The sequence below is a fragment of the Polypterus senegalus genome, chromosome 2 (genome assembly GCF_016835505.1).
Source record: "Polypterus senegalus isolate Bchr_013 chromosome 2, ASM1683550v1, whole genome shotgun sequence".
Lineage (NCBI taxonomy): Eukaryota > Metazoa > Chordata > Cladistia > Polypteriformes > Polypteridae > Polypterus > Polypterus senegalus.
Genome location: NC_053155.1, coordinates 135,416,625 through 135,435,931, shown reverse-complemented (window position 1 = coordinate 135,435,931; position 19,307 = coordinate 135,416,625). Strand labels below are relative to the sequence as shown.

The window sequence follows — 19,307 nt, the reverse complement described above, 5'->3', positions numbered from 1 at the left end:
GCATATTAGTGAAATATGGTCTAAATGTCTAAACAAATGTTGTCTGTTCACTAATGCATCTGTTCTTGACATCTCTTGCTTTTTTCCATAATGACTGCTTTCATTTATTTGCACATGATACATGGCTTATACTTGGATTGGGTTGATTACCTTCATTTAATGGGGCAACATTTGCTACCTTTCAGTCTGTAAGAAGTTTCCCCCTGTATGCTATGATTTTATTTTTCTCCTCCCTTTCGCAATACGTGTCAGAAGTATACTATAAGTACTGACTAATCTGCCAAATTGCCCTAGGATAAATGTTATCTGTTCCCGGTGATTATGAACATTTTTACATGTGAAGACTTCAGAAAAACAGGATTTAGCTGCTATTTTACTGTCTCTCATGACCATTGTTTCAATAATGATGTAATCTCTCTGGGTTTTCTTAACATTCATCCATCCTGCATCCAACCCGCTGAATCCGAACACAGGGTCACGGGGGTCTGCTGGAGACAATCCCAGCCAACACAGGGCACAAGGCAGGAACTAATCCCAGGCAGGGTGCCAACCAACCACAGGACACACACACATATACACACCCACACACCAAGCACACACTAGGGCCAATTTAGAATCGCCAGTCCACCTAACATGCATGTCGTTGGACTGTGGGAGGAAACCCATGCAGACACGGGGAGAACATGCAAACTCCACGCAGGGAGGACCCGGGAAGCGAACCCAGGTCACCTAACTGCGAAGCAGCAGCGCTACCACTGCGCCACCGTGCCGCCCGTTTTCTTAACATTTTGTGCACTGTTTCTTCACAGAAATTAGCTTTTAGAAACAATAGTTTGAGAATGTCAAAGAAGCCTCACTGGGTCACATGTTCTGGGCCTGCACCAAATTAACATTATTCTGGACAAAAATTTTTAATTACCTCTCAGACAGCCTTGGACTCGCAATCCCTCCTAACCCATTAACAGCGGTGTTTGGGGTTCTTCCAGAGGGGTTTAAAGTGGAGAAAGACAAACAAATTGTGATTGCATTCACTACACTGTTGGCACGCAGACTCATTCTGATAAATTGGAAGAATCCAAACTCTCCTCTTTTAAGTCAGTGGGAAACCGATGTGTTATATTATTTGAAATTGGAAAAAATCAAATACTCAGAGGATCTGTACAGACCTTTTTCAAAACATGGCAGGATCTAATCAGTAATATTTTAAAACTAGCAAAATACCCGCGCTTCGCAGCGGAGAAGTAGTGTGTTAAAGAAGCAATGAAAAGAAAAGGAAACATTTTGAAAATAACGTAACATGATTGTCAATGTTATTGTTTTGTCACTGCTGTGAGTGATGAGTGTTGTTGTCATATATATATATATATATATATATATATATATATACACAAATATATATATATATATATATATATATATATATATATATATACACACACACACACATATATAAACATATATATACATATACATACATATCTACATATATACACACACAGCTATTTCAGATCAGTGCAATACGCTGTTTGTTAAAACGGATGACACCCGCTCTTACGTGCAAGTCTGCGTGGATATTATGAACTATCGATTTGTTCAAGTTCTATTTAAATTTTAAATAGAAGGAATTTTTATTTAGTCGACAGAAATATCTTTGGTAGGAATGGTAAAAACAGACAGGAATATTATTCCTGAATAAATCAACTCAAACCTTAAACAACTTATAATATTTTGCTCTCCATAAAAATATATCCTGTCTAAATTATACAAGTTAGAAATAAAGTAAACATTAAAAGAACAAACATTCAAATTTCTTTACTCTTATGTAATTTTATATTTTATAAAAATAAACTTAGATTTTAAATATCCCAAAAGATTTTGCTCTCCATAAAAATATATCCTGTCAAAATTATACAAATTCAAATATGAACATGCTGCATAACAAAACCTGGAAATATAAATAAAATGTGTTCCTTTCAGCAATAACAAATCAAATCATTCAGTTGTCTTTGCTCATATGTCATTTTAGAGCTGGACGCCTGGCATCTTTTTGGCACAGGTTCGTTTCTGTTTGGTGTGAGGTTCTGTGTTGTGGAGATTCTCAGGATGGATTGCAGGTGCTCATCAGTGAGGCGACTCCTGTGTGCTGTTTTGTTAGTCTTTATCACTGAGAAGAGCTTCTCACACAGATATGTGCTACCAAACATGCACAAGGTTCGAGCCGCATGTAGACGGACTTTTTTTGTTCTTCAAAGTCACCAAAGCGCCGTGCAAACTCAGTGCGCTCAGTTTATCAGCAAAGTGCGTATTTGGGAACACCGTAGTGACGACTTGGTTTAACATTACTTGGTAATAGGGAAAGTGGGGCAAGTGGTTGTGTCTCCCATAAAAGCAGCTCAATTGAAATCACTTTGTGATTGTGCACGGGTAAAACGTCCGCTGAAGTGTCAGATTCTTATTTAATTCTTCTGCTTTCTGTATCTTCTGCATTGCATTCAGGTCTTTCAGGTTACCCTGATGTTTTGTTTTATAGTGCCGTCTTAGATTAAATTCTGTAATTACAGCCACATTAGCTCCACAAATGAGACACACGGGTTCAGTAAACATATACTCAGCCTCCCATCGGTTTTAAAGGCTCTATTTTCAGAATCAACTTTTCTCTTCAGCATCGTGTGAGCTAGCTTCGCAATAACTTGCAGCATCTTAAGGTAGACTTGATTAACGCGTAACTGTTAGGCAAGGCAGCTGAAGCGCTGCATTATGGGATCTGTAGTTTATTGTGTTACCAGCGCTTCATATACCCGGCTTTAATAACAATAATACAGTATATAAAATGATCTCGGGCGGATATAATTACGCGCCGGGCGGATGTGGCCCGCCCTTGAGTTTGACACATATGGACTAAATAGAACTTGAAAAGATATATTTTTTCAAATGTGATCGCGCAATTCAGATAGAGTTGACGCGCACTACAGCCTGCATGCCTCAATAAGTCATCCTCCCTTGCCCTTACTTTTTACCGCTCATCTAATGAATACACTGAGTATGGCTTTACCAAAACAATCACTGATGGCGAATAAAGTATCCATTATTCGAGTATGTAGATCGGGTATATATATATATATATATATATATATACCCGCGTATCGCAGCGAGAAGTAGTGTGTTAAAAAGCTAGAAAAGAAAAGGGAACATTTTAAAAATAACGTAACATGACTGTCAATATACAGTATTTGTTTTGTGAGTGTTACTGAGTGTTGCTGTCATCAAGGATTTGATTATCATTATTTCTTTCAATCAGGTTCGTATTTGTAGGATGTGTTGTGTTCAAGTTACATTCCGTGTTTGTCAATCGTTGTAAAGATGACAGGTTTCATTCATCGATTCGCTTCTTACTGCATCAATAAACAGCTCGTCTTCTTCTTTATCTGAGACCTGACACACTGCATGCACGGGTTTTTTACACTGTCTTCCTTTAGCGGGACATTGACTTTTTCCAACGTGTGCTTTGTTTCCGCAGTAGTTGGATTTATGAATATGCTTGTATGTATGAGACGCTTCATATTTTTGCTGCCTTTTCAATTGTGTAATTCGGTTTTTGTTCAGCGCTTTGGAACTGTTGCCTTTTATCTGTGCACTGCGTCAGTTCACGTGAGCCGCTCGGTGTACATGCATCGAAGGTTCCCAGCTGTGCTGGTGCCATCTGTGCTATGTCCATGGCTGTATTTAATGTTACCTTAGTCCTGGCACTTAAAACTTTCTCTCGCAGTTTCGCTGAGTTTGTGTCAAACACCACCCTGACCATCTCATCTTCCTCTCCATAAGCACAGTCCTTAACCCGTGAATATTTAGTGGCAGTTTGCTATTGGATTGCCGCTGACGGACGGCCTTATATGGGCAGGCACTAAATTACAAACGCCAGCGCAGCCTGTCTATGAACTTAATTTAAAGTGTAGGTTTACATCGTGCTTTGTTTCCGAAGTAGCAGAACTCATCAATATGGTTGTATATGTCACTTGCTTGCTTCTTATTGTTTCGCTGCATTCTCAATTATATAATGCATGTTTTCTTCAGCGCTTTTTGAGGTCTTCCTGGTTTTCTATGTAATGCGTGATGATGTCACACGAAACTCCGCCCCTACGGCGTTGAAGCTCATCTCCATTACAGTAAATGGGGAAAAACTGCTTCCAGTTATGACCATTACGCGTAGAATTTCGATATAAAACCTGCCCAACTTTTGTAAGGAAGCTGTAAGGAATGAACCTGCCAAATTTCAGCCTTCCACCCACACGGGAAGTTGGAGAATTAGTGAGTGAGTGAGTGAGTGAGTGAGTGAGTGAGTGAGTGAGTGAGTGAGTGAGGGCTTTGCCTTTTATTAGTATAGATAAGTTCATAAAGCACAGATAATTTTTTTTTTTTTTTAAATTAGGTATGTTTACAAGCCTTAAATTTAACGTTATTTGGCTTGCTCTCTCTCTCTCTCTCAGAGGTGGGGATCGATCTGTTCTTAACTCAATTTTTCTTTTTGTAAAATCTTGATTGCTTTGTATGTATTGTAATAAAATTAATAAAAAAAAAAAAAAGAGAATGTCAAAGATGATAGAATACATTAGACCTGTCACAATTGTGTTGAAAATGTGCGTAATTAGGCAATGATGAGCTGTTTTATAAAATGCTTTCTGCGCACATATTTACTAGTCACTCATTGAACCACCTTGTAATATTTGTAACTAAATCATTTAAAATATTGCTAAGCCCTGCTCAGACGAATGGCTCAGGAGTTCTAGAAATTAGTAACTTATTGATTTGGTTTTACTATGTTAAATTAACATCTCAGAGAGCTCGGGGGCACTTATTAAAAAGAATTGAAGTCCAGTTTTAAAAAATGTGTAGAAGTCCAAGCCTTTATCTCATCCTGTAATATAGTAAGAATTATTGACAGTAAAATCATCAGATGAAGCCTCTACTAGTAGACACATTTAACTAACAATTTTAAGTGACTAAAGAAAGATCTTGTTTTGCACTTTAATCACAACAGTATTTTCTAACAGACAAATGAAAGATTTAGCAGACAAAATAGGTTGTTGGAAAGAGCTTTGTTGCTTAGCCTTTTAGACTTCATGCTCAGCATACACTGCATGTTTGGTTTCAAAACTCTTAATCAAAGGATATGTTAGCATAATTCTTTATATGACCTATTGGATTTTTTCATTTTGAAGTTTTCTCAATTAATAAAAAAAAGATTTCCTGCATATTTTCAAAATTTTGGTTGAACTAGCTAAAGTCTCAGAGTTGTGTTTTTAAGTACAAAAACATAAACATATATAATTTATTTAAAATATAAATAATTGGTTATTATGACAACAAACTTAAGGAAATTGCTAGATAAAGTGGTACTTCAGACCTTTGGTAACAGTTGCCTCTTTACTGCTGATCCAAAATGCAAATAATGGCTGTGTCTGTACCTACTTATTCACAGTATAACAATAGATCTAATTAAGGTGTGTGTACTTTTTTTTTTTTCTCTTGGAAAAGTCAAAATTCAACGTAAAAACAAAGCTCAAAAGAAAAAAGCAGAAAAGGAGAGAAGAAATAAAAGCAAACCAAATGAGGATGACTTAAAAGATTCACTTGCAGATAATGATGACAGCTCTTCAACAACTACTGAAACTTCAAATCCTGACATGGAAACAAGTACAAAAGAGGTAGTGGGGCTTGTGCTTTTGTTGGAATATCAGGATCAAATATCATTAGTCTCAATATCAGTTTTTCATATTGGACTTTATTGCCTGCAGGTTTTTAGTAATATTCATTTATATTCATTGTGATGAATTTATTAGACCAACTTCTTATAGATGTGGTTTTCAAGTTTGATCCTAAATGGCTACAGGTCTTTGTTTTAACCAGTTTCACAGTTAGTGAAATCATCCCTGCTTGTAATTGATCTCATTCTTTAGTTACCTGGCCTACAAATATAATTATTTGTATTCTTTGGCATAGATTTAAATAGGTGCATTACTTCAGTGCAATTTTCACTTGTGTGCACATGAAGAAAATTTTCTTATGATTGAGCAGGTAAGTTAATACAGTCATATGAAAAAGTTTGGGAACCCATCTCAGCCTGCATAATATTTTACTCTGCGTTCAACAACAAAGATAACAGTGGTATGTCTTTCATTTCCTAGAAACATCTGAGTACTGGGGTGCTTTCTGAACAAAGATTTTTAGTGTAGCAGTATTTAGTTGTATGAAATTAAATCAAATGTGAAAAACTGGCTGTGCAAAAAATTTGCGTACCCTTGTAATTTTGCTGATTTGAATGTATGTAACTGCTCAGTACTGATTACTTGCAACACCAAATTGGTTGGATTAGCTCGTGTGGCTAGTTCAGGGACTTGGGGCCCTTGTTAAAGTTGAGGGTCATATGAATTCAACCCAATGTCAACAAATTCTTCAGGATAATGTTCAAGCATCAGTCACAAAGTTGAAGTTACGCAACGGTTGGATATTCCAACAAGACAATGACCCAAAACATGGTTCAAAATCTACGAAGGCATTCATGCAGAGGGAGATGTACAATGTTCTGGAATGGACGTCACAGTCCCCTGACATGAATATCATCGAAAATTAATAGGATGATTTGAAGCAGGCTGGCCATGCTCAGCGGCCATCAAATTTAACTGAACTGGAGAGATTTTGTATGGAAGAATGGTCAAAAACACCTCCATCCAGAATCCAGACACTCATCAAAGGCTATAGGAGGCGTCTAGAGGCTGTTATATTTGCAAAAGGAGGCTCAACTAAGCATTGATGTAATATTTCTGTCGGGGTGCCCAAATTTATGCACCTGTCTAATTTTGTTACGATGTATATTGCATATTTTCTGCTAATCCAATAAACTTAATGTCATTGCTGAAATACTACTGTTTCCGTAAGGCATGTCATATATTAAAAGGAAGTTACTACTTTGAAAGCTCAGCCAATGATAAACAAAAATCCAAAGAATTAAGAGGGGTTCCCAAACTCTTTCATATGACTGTATGGTGCAAGGTGGTTATTTCCTTTAGAATTTGGTGTTATTGGCATTTGAATGCAATTGAAAGAGCAAACTGTAGAGACATTGGTAAATTAAGAAAAAAACTGGCAAATGAAATATAAGCATTTCATGTCTGTGCAAAATATAAATATTGAAGAAATTCTAAGAATAAAGACATTTCAGTTCACTAAAGAATGAGATCAGCTAAAAGAAAGAATTATGGCCCGATTGTGAAAATGGTTGGAATATAAGTCTGCAAACACAAGGGTAACCCTGGAACAGAATATGGGAGCCACTGCTATAGCACTTTGCTCTTCTTTTTCATTAGTATGCTTTTCCTGGACCTCTAAGCCAAAATAAAATGTAGTTGTTTGAAGTTAAGCATTAAAGAAAAAAATGCATTCTATTAATAATTTTGGACTTCACAGGGACCTGAAAGGAAAAAAGGCAGAACTTTTCCATTTGAAAAAGAAAAAGATGTTAACCAGATATTTCACCTGAAAGCTAAACACAAGAAGGTAGGAAATGGAAGGAAGGATAGCCAAACAGATGTCAAGCCCAGGTAATAATTTATCAATTATAATATCTTGGTTATTTGTGAAAGAACAAAACCTGATTAGTGTGTTTGTCTTTGTGTTTTCCAGTTCTTTAGAACTGCCATATACAACTCCTCTTGAAAACAAACAGCGCAGGAACTTCTCATCAAAAAACTTAATGCAACAGTCTATACCAAATGGATCAAAAATAAGGAACATCCCTAAACGAGGTATTCTTATGTCTTTTGTTAATCCATTTTGCATCTTTAATCTGGCAGGAAACCTTCATGGCAATTATTGAATTATTAAACTCTTACCAGTATTTTTTTATTTTTTTTTTTCTGAGAGAGGATATCACCCCAGTGGTCCTTCTGCCTACAGTACTTAAGTTACTGGGTAGAAAGTGTGAAGCTATCTAGATTCTCATTAAAAGCCCAATTTTCAAGTACTGTTTCACAGTTAATTGTAAGTGCACTCCATCACTAGCATTTCTAAGGAAGACTGATAATAAAGATGGAACCTTTATGTATTCTAGTACAAACATTCTTATACCTTAAACCTATAGTTTGTTAGACACACACGTCCTGGAGTTCTTTATAAAGACATATATCTTGTGTTGTATCCATCATTATAAATGTACAAAAGGTTTTTTTGAAAATATTTTACACAAATTAAACCATTTACTAAGCATTCTTTTTGTTTAAACAAAAACAGATTACATTGTAGCCATTTAATAGTAATTGCAAAGACTTACTTTTTTCTCACCTTCTCCTTGTACCCTTCCCAGGTTCATGCGGAAAACTTGAAGATTGTCGGCCTTCAAACTTTTCCAAGTTTCTTTTAAGTAACTCTACCCAGGAACCTAGTAATAGCAGTAGTTCAGAAGGAGAAAAGGATTCACCTCCACCTGAGTGGGACTGTGTCCCGCTGCACAAATCAAGCAGTTGTAAGATTAAAGTCCTCTTTGTGCATTAGTTGACTTTACTTTCTGTATCCTTGTGGTCTTTTATTTCATACTGTATTCCAAATACAAATGAAATTGTGTTTTCCATCGAGCAATCTTCAAAGGTTTTTCTTAAAGCTAATTTGTATAACTCTGTTTATTTACAGCTGCAGACAGCTTATATCAGTTATCCTTACAAACAATGAATGCCGACGTTTTCCTGAAAAGACCTATGTCTTCCATGTCAAGGACTTCGTCTCCTCCCCCATCTTTATTTAATTTGACATCCCGTGGCTCCTACAGCAGTATTGTTAATACCAACAGGTAATAATTGTTTAAAGTTCTGTGTTTTCTAATATTAAGATGTGTACATCTTGCTTCATTTTGACTGATATCTTTTTGTATTAATGAGCATTAATAAGTATTATATGTAAAACAAAATTCAGTTTATGGATACAACTAGTGTTACATACAAAGCTTTTCAAAAACCTTTAACTATAGTAGCATTTAAAACTGTTCACCTTCTATATTTTTCAGTATTTTCATATTATAAGCCAGAATCTATTATTAAATACTAGCAGGGGTACCTTGCCGCTGCTCAGGGTGAAATAAAGTACAGGTGCAGTTTCTAAATAAACTTCCTGGAGAGAAATTTGGGCACCAAACTACATTTCACTGACTAAACCCACAGTGGGAAGCAACTTGGCAAAGTTAAAAGTCCCAAAATGCCTCCTAGAAGCACTTCCTCCAACAAGGCACAGGTGTTGTCAAATTTCAGAACAAAATGCAGCTTATGGCCTTTCCCTGTATAAATAGGGGAATCTGTTGCCATATTTGGCAGGAAGAGGTTCAGCTGGGTGGATTTGAATATCGGAACAAACATATGTACACTCTTAAGGTAACAAGTAAGACAAAATGTTGGTTCAATACACAGTGTTCCATGTTGGACTCCATATCTGGTTATACCACATTTAGCAGTACTAAATTTCCCCCTAGGAGCAAAAAAAGATCTGTCTATAAGTGAAAGGAGACTTTTCCTATAGTAATTGATCAGCTTTTTGGATAATTTTTAGCCCACTCCTAGCAGAACTGTTTAAGTACATTTGCTTTTGTTGGATTTCAAGCTTTAGGTGTGGCAGTACTAGATCCTACCTACTGAACTCAGTTCATTGAGGCCTACAGTGCCTGCACAGCCTTCAAACACACCTGAATATTATATATTTTCAAGCTTGTTTTCTTTGGTGAAATACTAATTTGACCTTTCAGTTTAATTGTTATTCTGGAAACTTGATTATAAAGGAGAAATAAAGTAATCAACTATTGACATAAGCAGATGTGGAGTGATTGCAGCATTATATGTATGGCACTTTACACAGATTTTATTAAAAATGTAAAAGATTGAATGCTAATTTATAGATATGTTTTTCTATAGGATTTAAATGTTTTTTATCAAATCACTACTGACTTGTAAACTTTAGTACTGATCTAATTTTTAATACTATAAGCAAATGTAATTTTATTAATTCAGTATGAGTGCTTCTGGATATGTAGTATAATTAAGATTCAAGTAATTGATCAACTTTTGTTCATTCTACTTGTGCCGTATTTTTAAATTACACATTGGTTGATGTGTTTCAAGACAATATAGCTAATTGGAGAAAAACATAAACAGAAGACCTATGAGGTTTTGCACAACCAGTCAGTTTCAGTTAATTTGATTATGAACGTGGTGCTAGAAATTTCTCCTCTTGTTTACAGTGAAAATGCAGTGAAGAAACCTAATGCAAACAAACACAAGCTGGCAAAGTCATCATCATTGCCAGGCAAAAATGGGAACCCCACATTTGCAGCAGTGGCGGCTGGTTATGATAAGAGTCCAGGTAAGTGTGAGATTTTGTGCATTTTGCTGTGCCAGATGCCTTCTTCATTTAACTTGCAGTATTTTTGCTTTAACAAAACAGGAGGAAATGGATCTTTGAAAGGTTTGACAAGCAAAAAAGAGTCTTCAAACCACCATAACATTCCAAACACCTCCTTTGAAAGTGATGGGTCAGACAGGTAAAGCTTTATAATTTCTATACTTTTTATAGTCTGTTGTGTTGCTAGTTTCATAATAGTTTTTCTTCTATTTTTGTTCACTACAAACTAGGCAACGTGAGGTTAAGTAACAATCCTTTTTTTATTTAAATGACTCAGAGTTGCCATTTTTAGCGGAGGTGTGTTAGGTGATAAGGGTTTGAAGTTGCCTCATTTAGATGTGTTCAAGCTCATTTGGGGTTGTGTTTATGGCTAAGGGCAGAGTATGTCTGGAGATCAACAGATTACTGTTAAGTTACCCCTTTTGTACCCAACATTCATATGAAAATTAAATTATGCAGCTGGATGAATTTTTGTTATCAGTTGGTGTACAATACTTGTTCTGGTCACACTAAGTTTTATATTTTCAGTGAGCTCTCAGTTAATGATGTGGTGAAGTGATCAACAAACTTGAATCATCACTGGAGTAAAGCCATCGAGTTGTTTTGGTTACTTAGTTAGAATATCGGTAGGGTGATGTCTGTAAGGTGCCACCACTTGTGCATATGTAGGACATGACATGCAACAGTAGGAGTTTCAGAGTAAACCTGAATGAAATAAGCATTTGTCAGGATGGCCCAAGGAGATTAAGAATAAGTCTTATTTTTCAAGTCAAAGCTATTTCTTCATAGTCATGGTATATCTGTATTAACCACAGTGTCCATTTGCTCCATTTTAAAGCACAAGAGCAGGGTAGTTATTTAATTTATAAAATATACTTCACTCTAGAACATAGTTTTATGTGGCAACTTAATATATACCATGATTGTGAAGAAATAACTTGGACTTGAAAAACAGACTTACTCTTTAACTCCCAAGAGGTTTTGGAATCTAAATTGAATATATTAAATACGTGGAAAATGTATTTACCTTTTAAGTATGTGCCTTTTTATAAAGAAGGTAGGTTAAGTGTTTTGTATTATGCATCATTGTTTCCATTTTCAGATTTTTATGTAAATTTTATTAACCTGGCGAGTGTTTCTAGTTTTCCTTTGGTATTGAACATTTAAATTAATGCATTCAATTTGCACCCCTGCTTATTCCAATACGCTGTTGAGGAAAATTGAAATTGATATCCATAACACCAGGGGCCTCATGTATAAACGGTGCGTACGCACAGAAATGTTGCGTAAGAACTTTTCCACGTTCAAATCACGATGTATAAAACCTACACTTGGCGTAAAGCCACGCACTTTTCCATGGTACCTCATGCCTTGTCGTACGCAAGTTCTCCGCTCGGTTTTGCAAACTGGCGGCACCCAGCGTCAAAGCAATGGTACTGTTCTTGTGTGATTACTCATTATTTTCATGACGCGGCTTTATAAATACACAAACTAACCGCATATTGTTTATTAGTGTAATGCATCTGATTGTAATTAACTCGTAACAATATAATGGTCCAGGGAACAGCCATAGTATTCCAAATACCGTAACTGCTTTAGCGTTGTTACTCTCACTTCTTCTTCTTCTTTCAGCTCCTCCCGTTAGGAGTTGCCACAGCGGATCATCTTTTTCCATATTACTCTCACTGCACGACTCGGAGTATTTATATCACTGTATCTGAGTGTGAATCACAGCAACAGCTGATCGGAAAGAGAATTATCGGTATACAGCTTTAAGGACACGCTGTCTCAGCCACTGCAAAACATTTTAAAGCCTTTCCTGTACAGACCTCGCGGTTCAGAAACAGTTTAATCCCAAGAACTTTAAATGCACTCAATCAATTGCTCCTTGTAGAACGGTTTGTACTTATAAGTACAATCACCCCACTGTAAACTTGCACTACAGTTATAATATCTCACAACCTGGACCACTTTATAAAGCGTATTTACATATGATGACGATATCATTTTTAAGGTGAAATGCAGCAAAATATGTTTGTTAAATTATACACAAAACTTTAACTTCATTTAAATAATCTATATTCTTCACTGGGAGTGTCGTGAGGGATAGAATAATTAAACATGTACTACGAAGATATTTCAATGTTCCTTAAACGTTTTGAAGAATCCCGCTCTAAGCTTACAGATGGCTTAACGTCTATTACAGAGCTGATTGTGTGGCGATCGGTTACTTGGGGAAAGAAAAGCAAGGACTCTTGGGGCGGCCACGCCAATATATATTGAATGTAAAACAGAAAGAGAAAATAAAAACACAGCTAAAAACGCAGCGACAAATTTCGACAAAAGATAAATGCTTGTCATGAGCACGAGGCTGCTGTGCGGTGTCCGCAACGGACGTGGCCATCCACCGTGATAAGCTACCTTACTGACATTGGCCAACGAAGGAGCCACCGATTCTTCCTCTGCCCAGTGCCACCACAAGCCTAGAGCCGCCCCTGGGTACTGCTGCAATAAATTATTTCATCGAAGTGAAACACATGTTTAATAATGTGCTTTAACTCCTATCATCATGAAAATGACATCACGTATACATCTCAGTATTTTAGTTATTCAGAGAGCTGTAATATCACGAATGTAATGGACTCTGTGTCCAGTTGGAGGAAGAGAGCCAGTTTAAGAAGCAAGTAGTGATTCACACACACAGAGCACATACGAATAGAAGATCAAATACAAAACAAAGCATTTAACGTGCTACTTTAATTACGATGTGATTTGAGAAACTGGTTAATTAAACGATTTTAAGATGAAGTTTATAATGTTCTACTAAATGACAAAATAAACTACGTGATTAAAGTGGAAATGTCGAGATTGAAGTTGACATTTCGTGCTTTTTCCCCCCCGTGTGCCTTTTTTCTCTGTACCCTAATAAACTTTCATATGACACTCAGACAGTGGGCTTACAACTCTTTCTTTTCACGGCAACTTTGATATGTGACTTCTTTTTTTATTTCCGGCACTGTGCGATTTTGTGAATGTGAGCTTTCAAGTTTCTCCAACACGCTATGCCACTCGATCAACTTCCTTTTGTTGATTATACCACGGTTTATTTGAACAAATAGTATGTTTTTCCTTTGCCTCCACTTGGTATTCGCTGAAATTCTTATATTTTTCCCGTGCTTTTCCCATTGTCTTTTCACAGAAGGCTGCGCTTAAGGGCGATTTATATTGATTTGCATATTCAAATAGGCGTAATTCTGGGAGGATTTGGGGCGTTACATAATGCGCGTGCACGAGCGTTAGTGATCGGGATTTATGTAATGGAAGAACGTGGAAGTTGGAGTATGCACAGATTCCTGCATCTGGATTTTTCTGTGCGTAAACACATTTCGGCTTTTGTGCTTACGCCATGTTATAGTGCGAGTTCTACGCACGGCGTTATACATGAGGTCCCAGGTAATTCAAGAACTAATATTAAATAGGATACAAGTCCACTGTGAGGAAATTCATTTATACAACTACAATGACGCATTCCAGACCAGTTTGGAATAACCTGCCTGCGTAACGAAAGTCAAAATTTCAAGACCTTATTCCTTCACTTTGGGCCTTTGGACAAAACTGCAATATCTCCATAAAGCCCTTCCAAAAATAGTGAGACCATGTGAAGCCAACACAGCGAGCCAGGATGAGAATAAAGCAGCAGGATGAACACAGTACATTATTGCTTTAAATAAATGTGGCAGAAAAAAAAACGTGGTGGTGTTCTTTCTTTCATAGTGCTTTTCTTACCTCTGTGAACTCATACATATCAGTACAGATATGGTTGTTAGATGCTTTTCTAAGCATTTATCTTTAAAGATCCGTTTGAGATATCAAGAGACTTTTAAATTACAAGTAAAGGCAGAGAAGCCAAGCTTTCTGATGATTAGTATCACTTCTCTGTGTGTCATTTGCCTCCCCTTAAATTCTGCATTTATTTATGAATTATTTATCGTCATTCACTGTAAAGGTTTACAGCCAGTCAGATGCTAGGTTAGCAGTGCAGCAGCCTGCTCATTGGACATTCAATCTGTGGAAGTTTCAAGATGTCTTTTTGTTTCCTGAGAACATGTTCTTGTTGTTTATTATGCAAAGTCTTTTTTGCAATCTTGCATTGACTGTAAGGCATTTTTCAGCAGCAGAAGTACTGGAGGTTATGTAAGCATTGATGAGTAGTAAGGGATCCTCTGTGCCTGAGTCACGCTGTTCTAATGAGTGTGCTTTTTTTGCGGGGTGGTGTTTGCTTGGCTTTGATATATTTAGTTGGCAACCTAATTTTTAGAAGCATTGCATTTTATCTTTATTTTAACCATCTTTTGTTTTGCCTTTGGTGCTGATGGACATCAGTTGTGTTTTTTCGTACAATTGAACTATAATTAAGTTATTTTGCATTTACTTAATGTTTTTTTTTATTTATAAGAGGGTTGTGTAGTTTAGCTTTCATTCAGTTTGGCTTAGTATAATTTAATTGGTTTTCCAGTATGAAAAAAAAGTTGTAGGTGGTGTTTGTGTTTTTTTCCCACTTTTATCTCACTATGTTCAAATCTTTATAGTGTGTAGTACTGTTCATAACTGGCATGAGTGGAAAACTAAATTTGTGATGAATCAGAGGACATAAAGCAGTTTATAAAGAGGTAAAATATTACTTTATAGAAAAAAATCCTAAGGTTTTGCCCAAAGCATTAAGCAGTGTGTAATAATACAATTCAAAAAGAAGTTACAGTGGGTACGGAAAGTATTCAGACCCCCTTCAATTTTTCACTCTTTGTTATATTGCAGCCATTTGCTAAAATCATTTAAATTAATTTTTTTCCTCATTAATGTACACACAGCACCCCATATTGACAGACAAAAAAAAAGAATTTTTGAAATTGTTGCAGATTTATTAAAAAAGAAAAACTGAATATCACATGGTCCTAAGTATTCAGACCCTTTGCTCAGTATTTAGTAGAAGCACCCTTTTGAGCTAATACAGCCATGAGTCTTCTTGGGAAAGATGCAACAAGTTTTTCACACCTGGATTTGGAGATCCTCTCCATTTCTGTCAGGTTGGATGGTAAACGTTGGTGGACAGCCATTTTTAGGTCTCTCCAGAGATGCTCAATTGGGTTTAAGTCAGGGCTCTGGCTGGGCCATTCAAGAACAGTCACATAGTTGTTGTGAAGCCACTCCTTCGTTATTTTAGCTGTGTGCTTAGGGTCATTGTCTTGTTGGAAGGTAAACCTTCGGCCCAGTCTGAGGTCCTTAGCACTCTGGAGAAGGTTTTTGTCCAGGATATCCCTGTACTTGGTCGCATTCATCTTTCCTCTATTGCAACCAGTCATCCTGTCCCTGCAGCTGAAAAACACCCCCACAGCATGATGCTGCCACTGCCATGCTTCACTGTGGGGACTGTATTGGACAAGTGATGAGCGTGCCTGGTTGTCTCCACACATACCGCTTAGAATTAAGGCCAAAAAGTTCTGTCTTGGTCTCATCAGACCAGAGAATCTTATTTCTCATAATCTGAGTCCTTCAGGTGTCTTTTAGCAAACTCCATGCGGGCTGTCATGTGTCTTGCCTCTCCTCAGTGTGTGGAGACAACCAGGCACTGCTCATCACTTGTCCAATACAGTCAAATCAAAAGCATACCACTGCATACTGCAGATGAAGATGGGCTGAGGAAACTGGTACACAAGGTGTCTGTACCATAATAGTGCAAACTCCAGTTTCCAACAAGAAATACAGCATATGGTCTTCTGGAGAAGCTAGACAGAATTAGTGTTTAGTATTCTAACTAATTTCCAAAATAATTTGGACATTAATTCACCAACCTGTGAATGTGTCTTTGCTGGCATCTTTTGCTTATACAGAGAAAGTTGCAGTGAACGATTTAACATGCATCTTAACTGTGACAACAGGAAAATCTGAGCACACATGAAAATTTGTTCTGTCCGACTGCGTGTTCTTTACTGCCAGCCTAACGGTTAACATGCTATGCCCCTGACTGACTCCTGGGAACATCAGCATGCTCATGTTCCTAAACAAAAATCCTTAAAAAAAACTTTCCAGTTCTGTTGGGGCAGTTTACTACAAGTTTTAATTTTAAAACCTTTTCAGGAAAATCTATCTTTTATTTTGTTTTCTTTAATTAATGTTAAAAATGTAACTGATTCTGTTTTGATCAATCAAGTAAAATATTATTTTACTTTGTGTAGTTCTGGTTTGTGGAGCCCCATTGGAAATCCAAGTAGTCCAAGTTCACCTCTTAATGCCTTTTCAGCATTTGGTCCTAGCAATTCCTTCAACTTAACTGGAGGTAAGTACTAGAAAAATTATTTTTTACACCAAAATACATAACTTGCGTTTAGTAAAGGCATTTTTTTTCTTCTAATATCTTAACTGGCACTAAGCAAGCAATTAAAAACCTTTTAAACAGGCCAGATTTCAGTAGGTTACGTTGTGTGAGATACCATCACTTGGGGCAGTTGGGTGCAAGTATATGGGCAGGGGATCCTATCACTGATTATATGACATTTAGTGTCCCTACTGCCTGATGTAATTTTCTAACAACCCTATGTGACCATTCTGTTAGCTATTTTCATATAAATTCTTTGGACCAGCTTATAGTTAACATCAGACACTCCTGGACCACTGCCTTCCTGAAGAACAAATTGCACTGTGCTCAGTTGTGTTTGTCCATGTTACAACACACAGCTATTTTTCAACCTTGGGAGTTGAATTAATACTAATCACCACCATGTTTAACTCGAGTTTTAGATAATTATAATGTGCATTTGCTCTGGTCTTGGAGCCACTTTTTTCCCCACTATGTTTGGGTGCGATTTCATGTGGTGTTGTGATCATTTAAAATCTGAATGATGCAAATTACATAGAAGATCTAAAGTTGCAACACATTTTCCTTCACAGAGGTTTTTAATCGCACTGCATATCCTAAGTCCTTCAGCCAGGATCCCCAGCAGAACTGGCCTGAGTTCAGTCACGTCTCACCTTCTATATGGGATCATCCATCAAGCCCTTCTTGGCTTAGTAGTTCTGGAACCTCGACAGCCCCTACTTCAGTGAGTAGCTTGGGGTCTTTATTAAATAGCTGTGGTTTTAATTATGAGGGTGGTCTGTTGAAATGGTTGTCACATTTATTTTAATGATAATCTAAAAGCACAGTAAAGAACCATTTTGATCAGCTGTTGATCTCAATCCGTTGAGAAATGTGAACTGAAATATTCCTAGTGATTTTATAGAAATGTTTTTCTTTTAACTTTTTTTTTTTTTTTTTAAACAGTCAGTCATTGGCAGCACCACAAGTCTTTGGCCCTCATCTAATCCATTCAGCAGTTCAATCTGGTCTACTAATATTGACACTGGGTTACCATTTTCCAGTCCTCCAGCCAGCACTGCTTTGACTGACCTAATCGCAAATGGTGACAACAGTATTGCTGCCCCATTGCCATCCAACACCACTGAAATTGGGAGGACCTACAACCCTTGGAGCATGTGGCGTCCGACACTTGGGAGAAGAAGTTCTGAACCGTGGCCTAACAGTTCAAACTTCACTACAGAAAGTGGGAACTGACGCTACTGCTCTGACTTTCCTTCTCTCTTTCAAAATCAGCATTATATCTAAAGTGCACTTTTCAATGCAGGATTTCTAAGCTAAAGCATTATGCTTCCCATTAGAAAATTGGCTCAATTCTTGCAAAAGTACCCACTCACTGTTCTAGTGGTGAGACAAATGCATCTACAAAAGTGTGTTTTTTGTCCCTTTTAACAACAGGTAGCAGCCCACCGTACCAAGCAAATTTGAATGCTTATTTTATACTAAAAACAAAAAATAATGCTTTATAATCAGACATCTCCTCTTTTATACTTTCACCCTCACCCACTTCCTCTGACCTATGTAATACTGTTGATCGAAAATGTTCACTTGTAAGGTACAAGAAAAAAATCAGTATTACATTCTTGAAATAAGCACTTTGTGTAAAGTTAAAACAGTTGTATAGTTGAGACGATGTCTCATTTAAAGGGTTGCAATAATATAAAACTTCAGAATTTTTAATGGGTAAACTTGAACTGAGGGTGCAATGGCTCCCAAGTGTTATAGTGGCTGTATTCTCCATATTGCCAGTCACTGTCCTTGCCATTGCGTGCTTGAGGCTTTGTATTCTTTGTTGACCTCAATGCATTTTAACAGTTAAAATTGAAATTCTCACAGCCAAATCTTCATGGCATCAAGGTTTTTGGTGTATTTCTTATTTAAAGAAAACAACTATGGGTTGTTCTTTAAAATAAATATTTTCGAAGAAAATCTTTTTTTTTGTCTTTATTTTTTCTCTATATTAAAGAGTTGGGGCATTTTTTGACACCAGGTCATTTATTTGGAAGTTTAATTTTAAGGTAAGGTCAGATACCTTAAGTGCTGTGATCCTGTCAAAGCTGTTCAGAAATTACATTTTCTTAATCACTGAGGTTCTCAAAAGGGTGTTCAGTTACGAGCTTAGAGGTCTGCAGTGGCAGCAGTTTTTTGCTTTAACCAAATTTGTAATTAGAACCCATTTATTTTCTATTAAAGCAAATGTATTGTTGGGCTTAGTTTTAGTTACCTTGTTTGTTATGCAGTGTGTGCAGTGCTAGAGTAAGCATTTGCCACTTCAGATTTTTCATTTGGCTGAAGTACAAATTGAGGCTTAATGAAAATGTTTTTACCTTATCTGCCTCGGACCTGAAGTAAGTAATAACAAAGCTTTGTTTTCAGCTGAATTGACATTTTTACACTTTTTATTAATTTATGCTCATTTCCTGAATATCCAACCCCCAGTCACATCTTGCTGTGTGTCTGTTAG

At 36.8% G+C, this 19,307-nt stretch overlaps 1 protein-coding gene across 1 annotated transcript in view; it reads left to right on the top strand.

The window, feature by feature from the left end:
• The window catches only part of tmem131 (transmembrane protein 131), a 199,055-nt gene extending 180,283 nt beyond the window's left edge, over nucleotides 1-18,772 (top strand). Inside the window, exons 32-41 of the mRNA XM_039744684.1 lie at nucleotides 5,533-5,702; nucleotides 7,462-7,595; nucleotides 7,678-7,799; nucleotides 8,357-8,515; nucleotides 8,680-8,836; nucleotides 10,271-10,392; nucleotides 10,474-10,570; nucleotides 16,665-16,765; nucleotides 17,377-17,528; nucleotides 17,750-18,772. Coding sequence (XP_039600618.1) covers nucleotides 5,533-5,702; nucleotides 7,462-7,595; nucleotides 7,678-7,799; nucleotides 8,357-8,515; nucleotides 8,680-8,836; nucleotides 10,271-10,392; nucleotides 10,474-10,570; nucleotides 16,665-16,765; nucleotides 17,377-17,528; nucleotides 17,750-18,040 — 1,505 coding nt within the window. The 3' untranslated portion in view covers nucleotides 18,041-18,772. The remainder of the gene's footprint in view (nucleotides 1-5,532; nucleotides 5,703-7,461; nucleotides 7,596-7,677; nucleotides 7,800-8,356; nucleotides 8,516-8,679; nucleotides 8,837-10,270; nucleotides 10,393-10,473; nucleotides 10,571-16,664; nucleotides 16,766-17,376; nucleotides 17,529-17,749) is intronic.
• The last annotated feature ends 535 nt before the right edge of the window (nucleotides 18,773-19,307 follow it).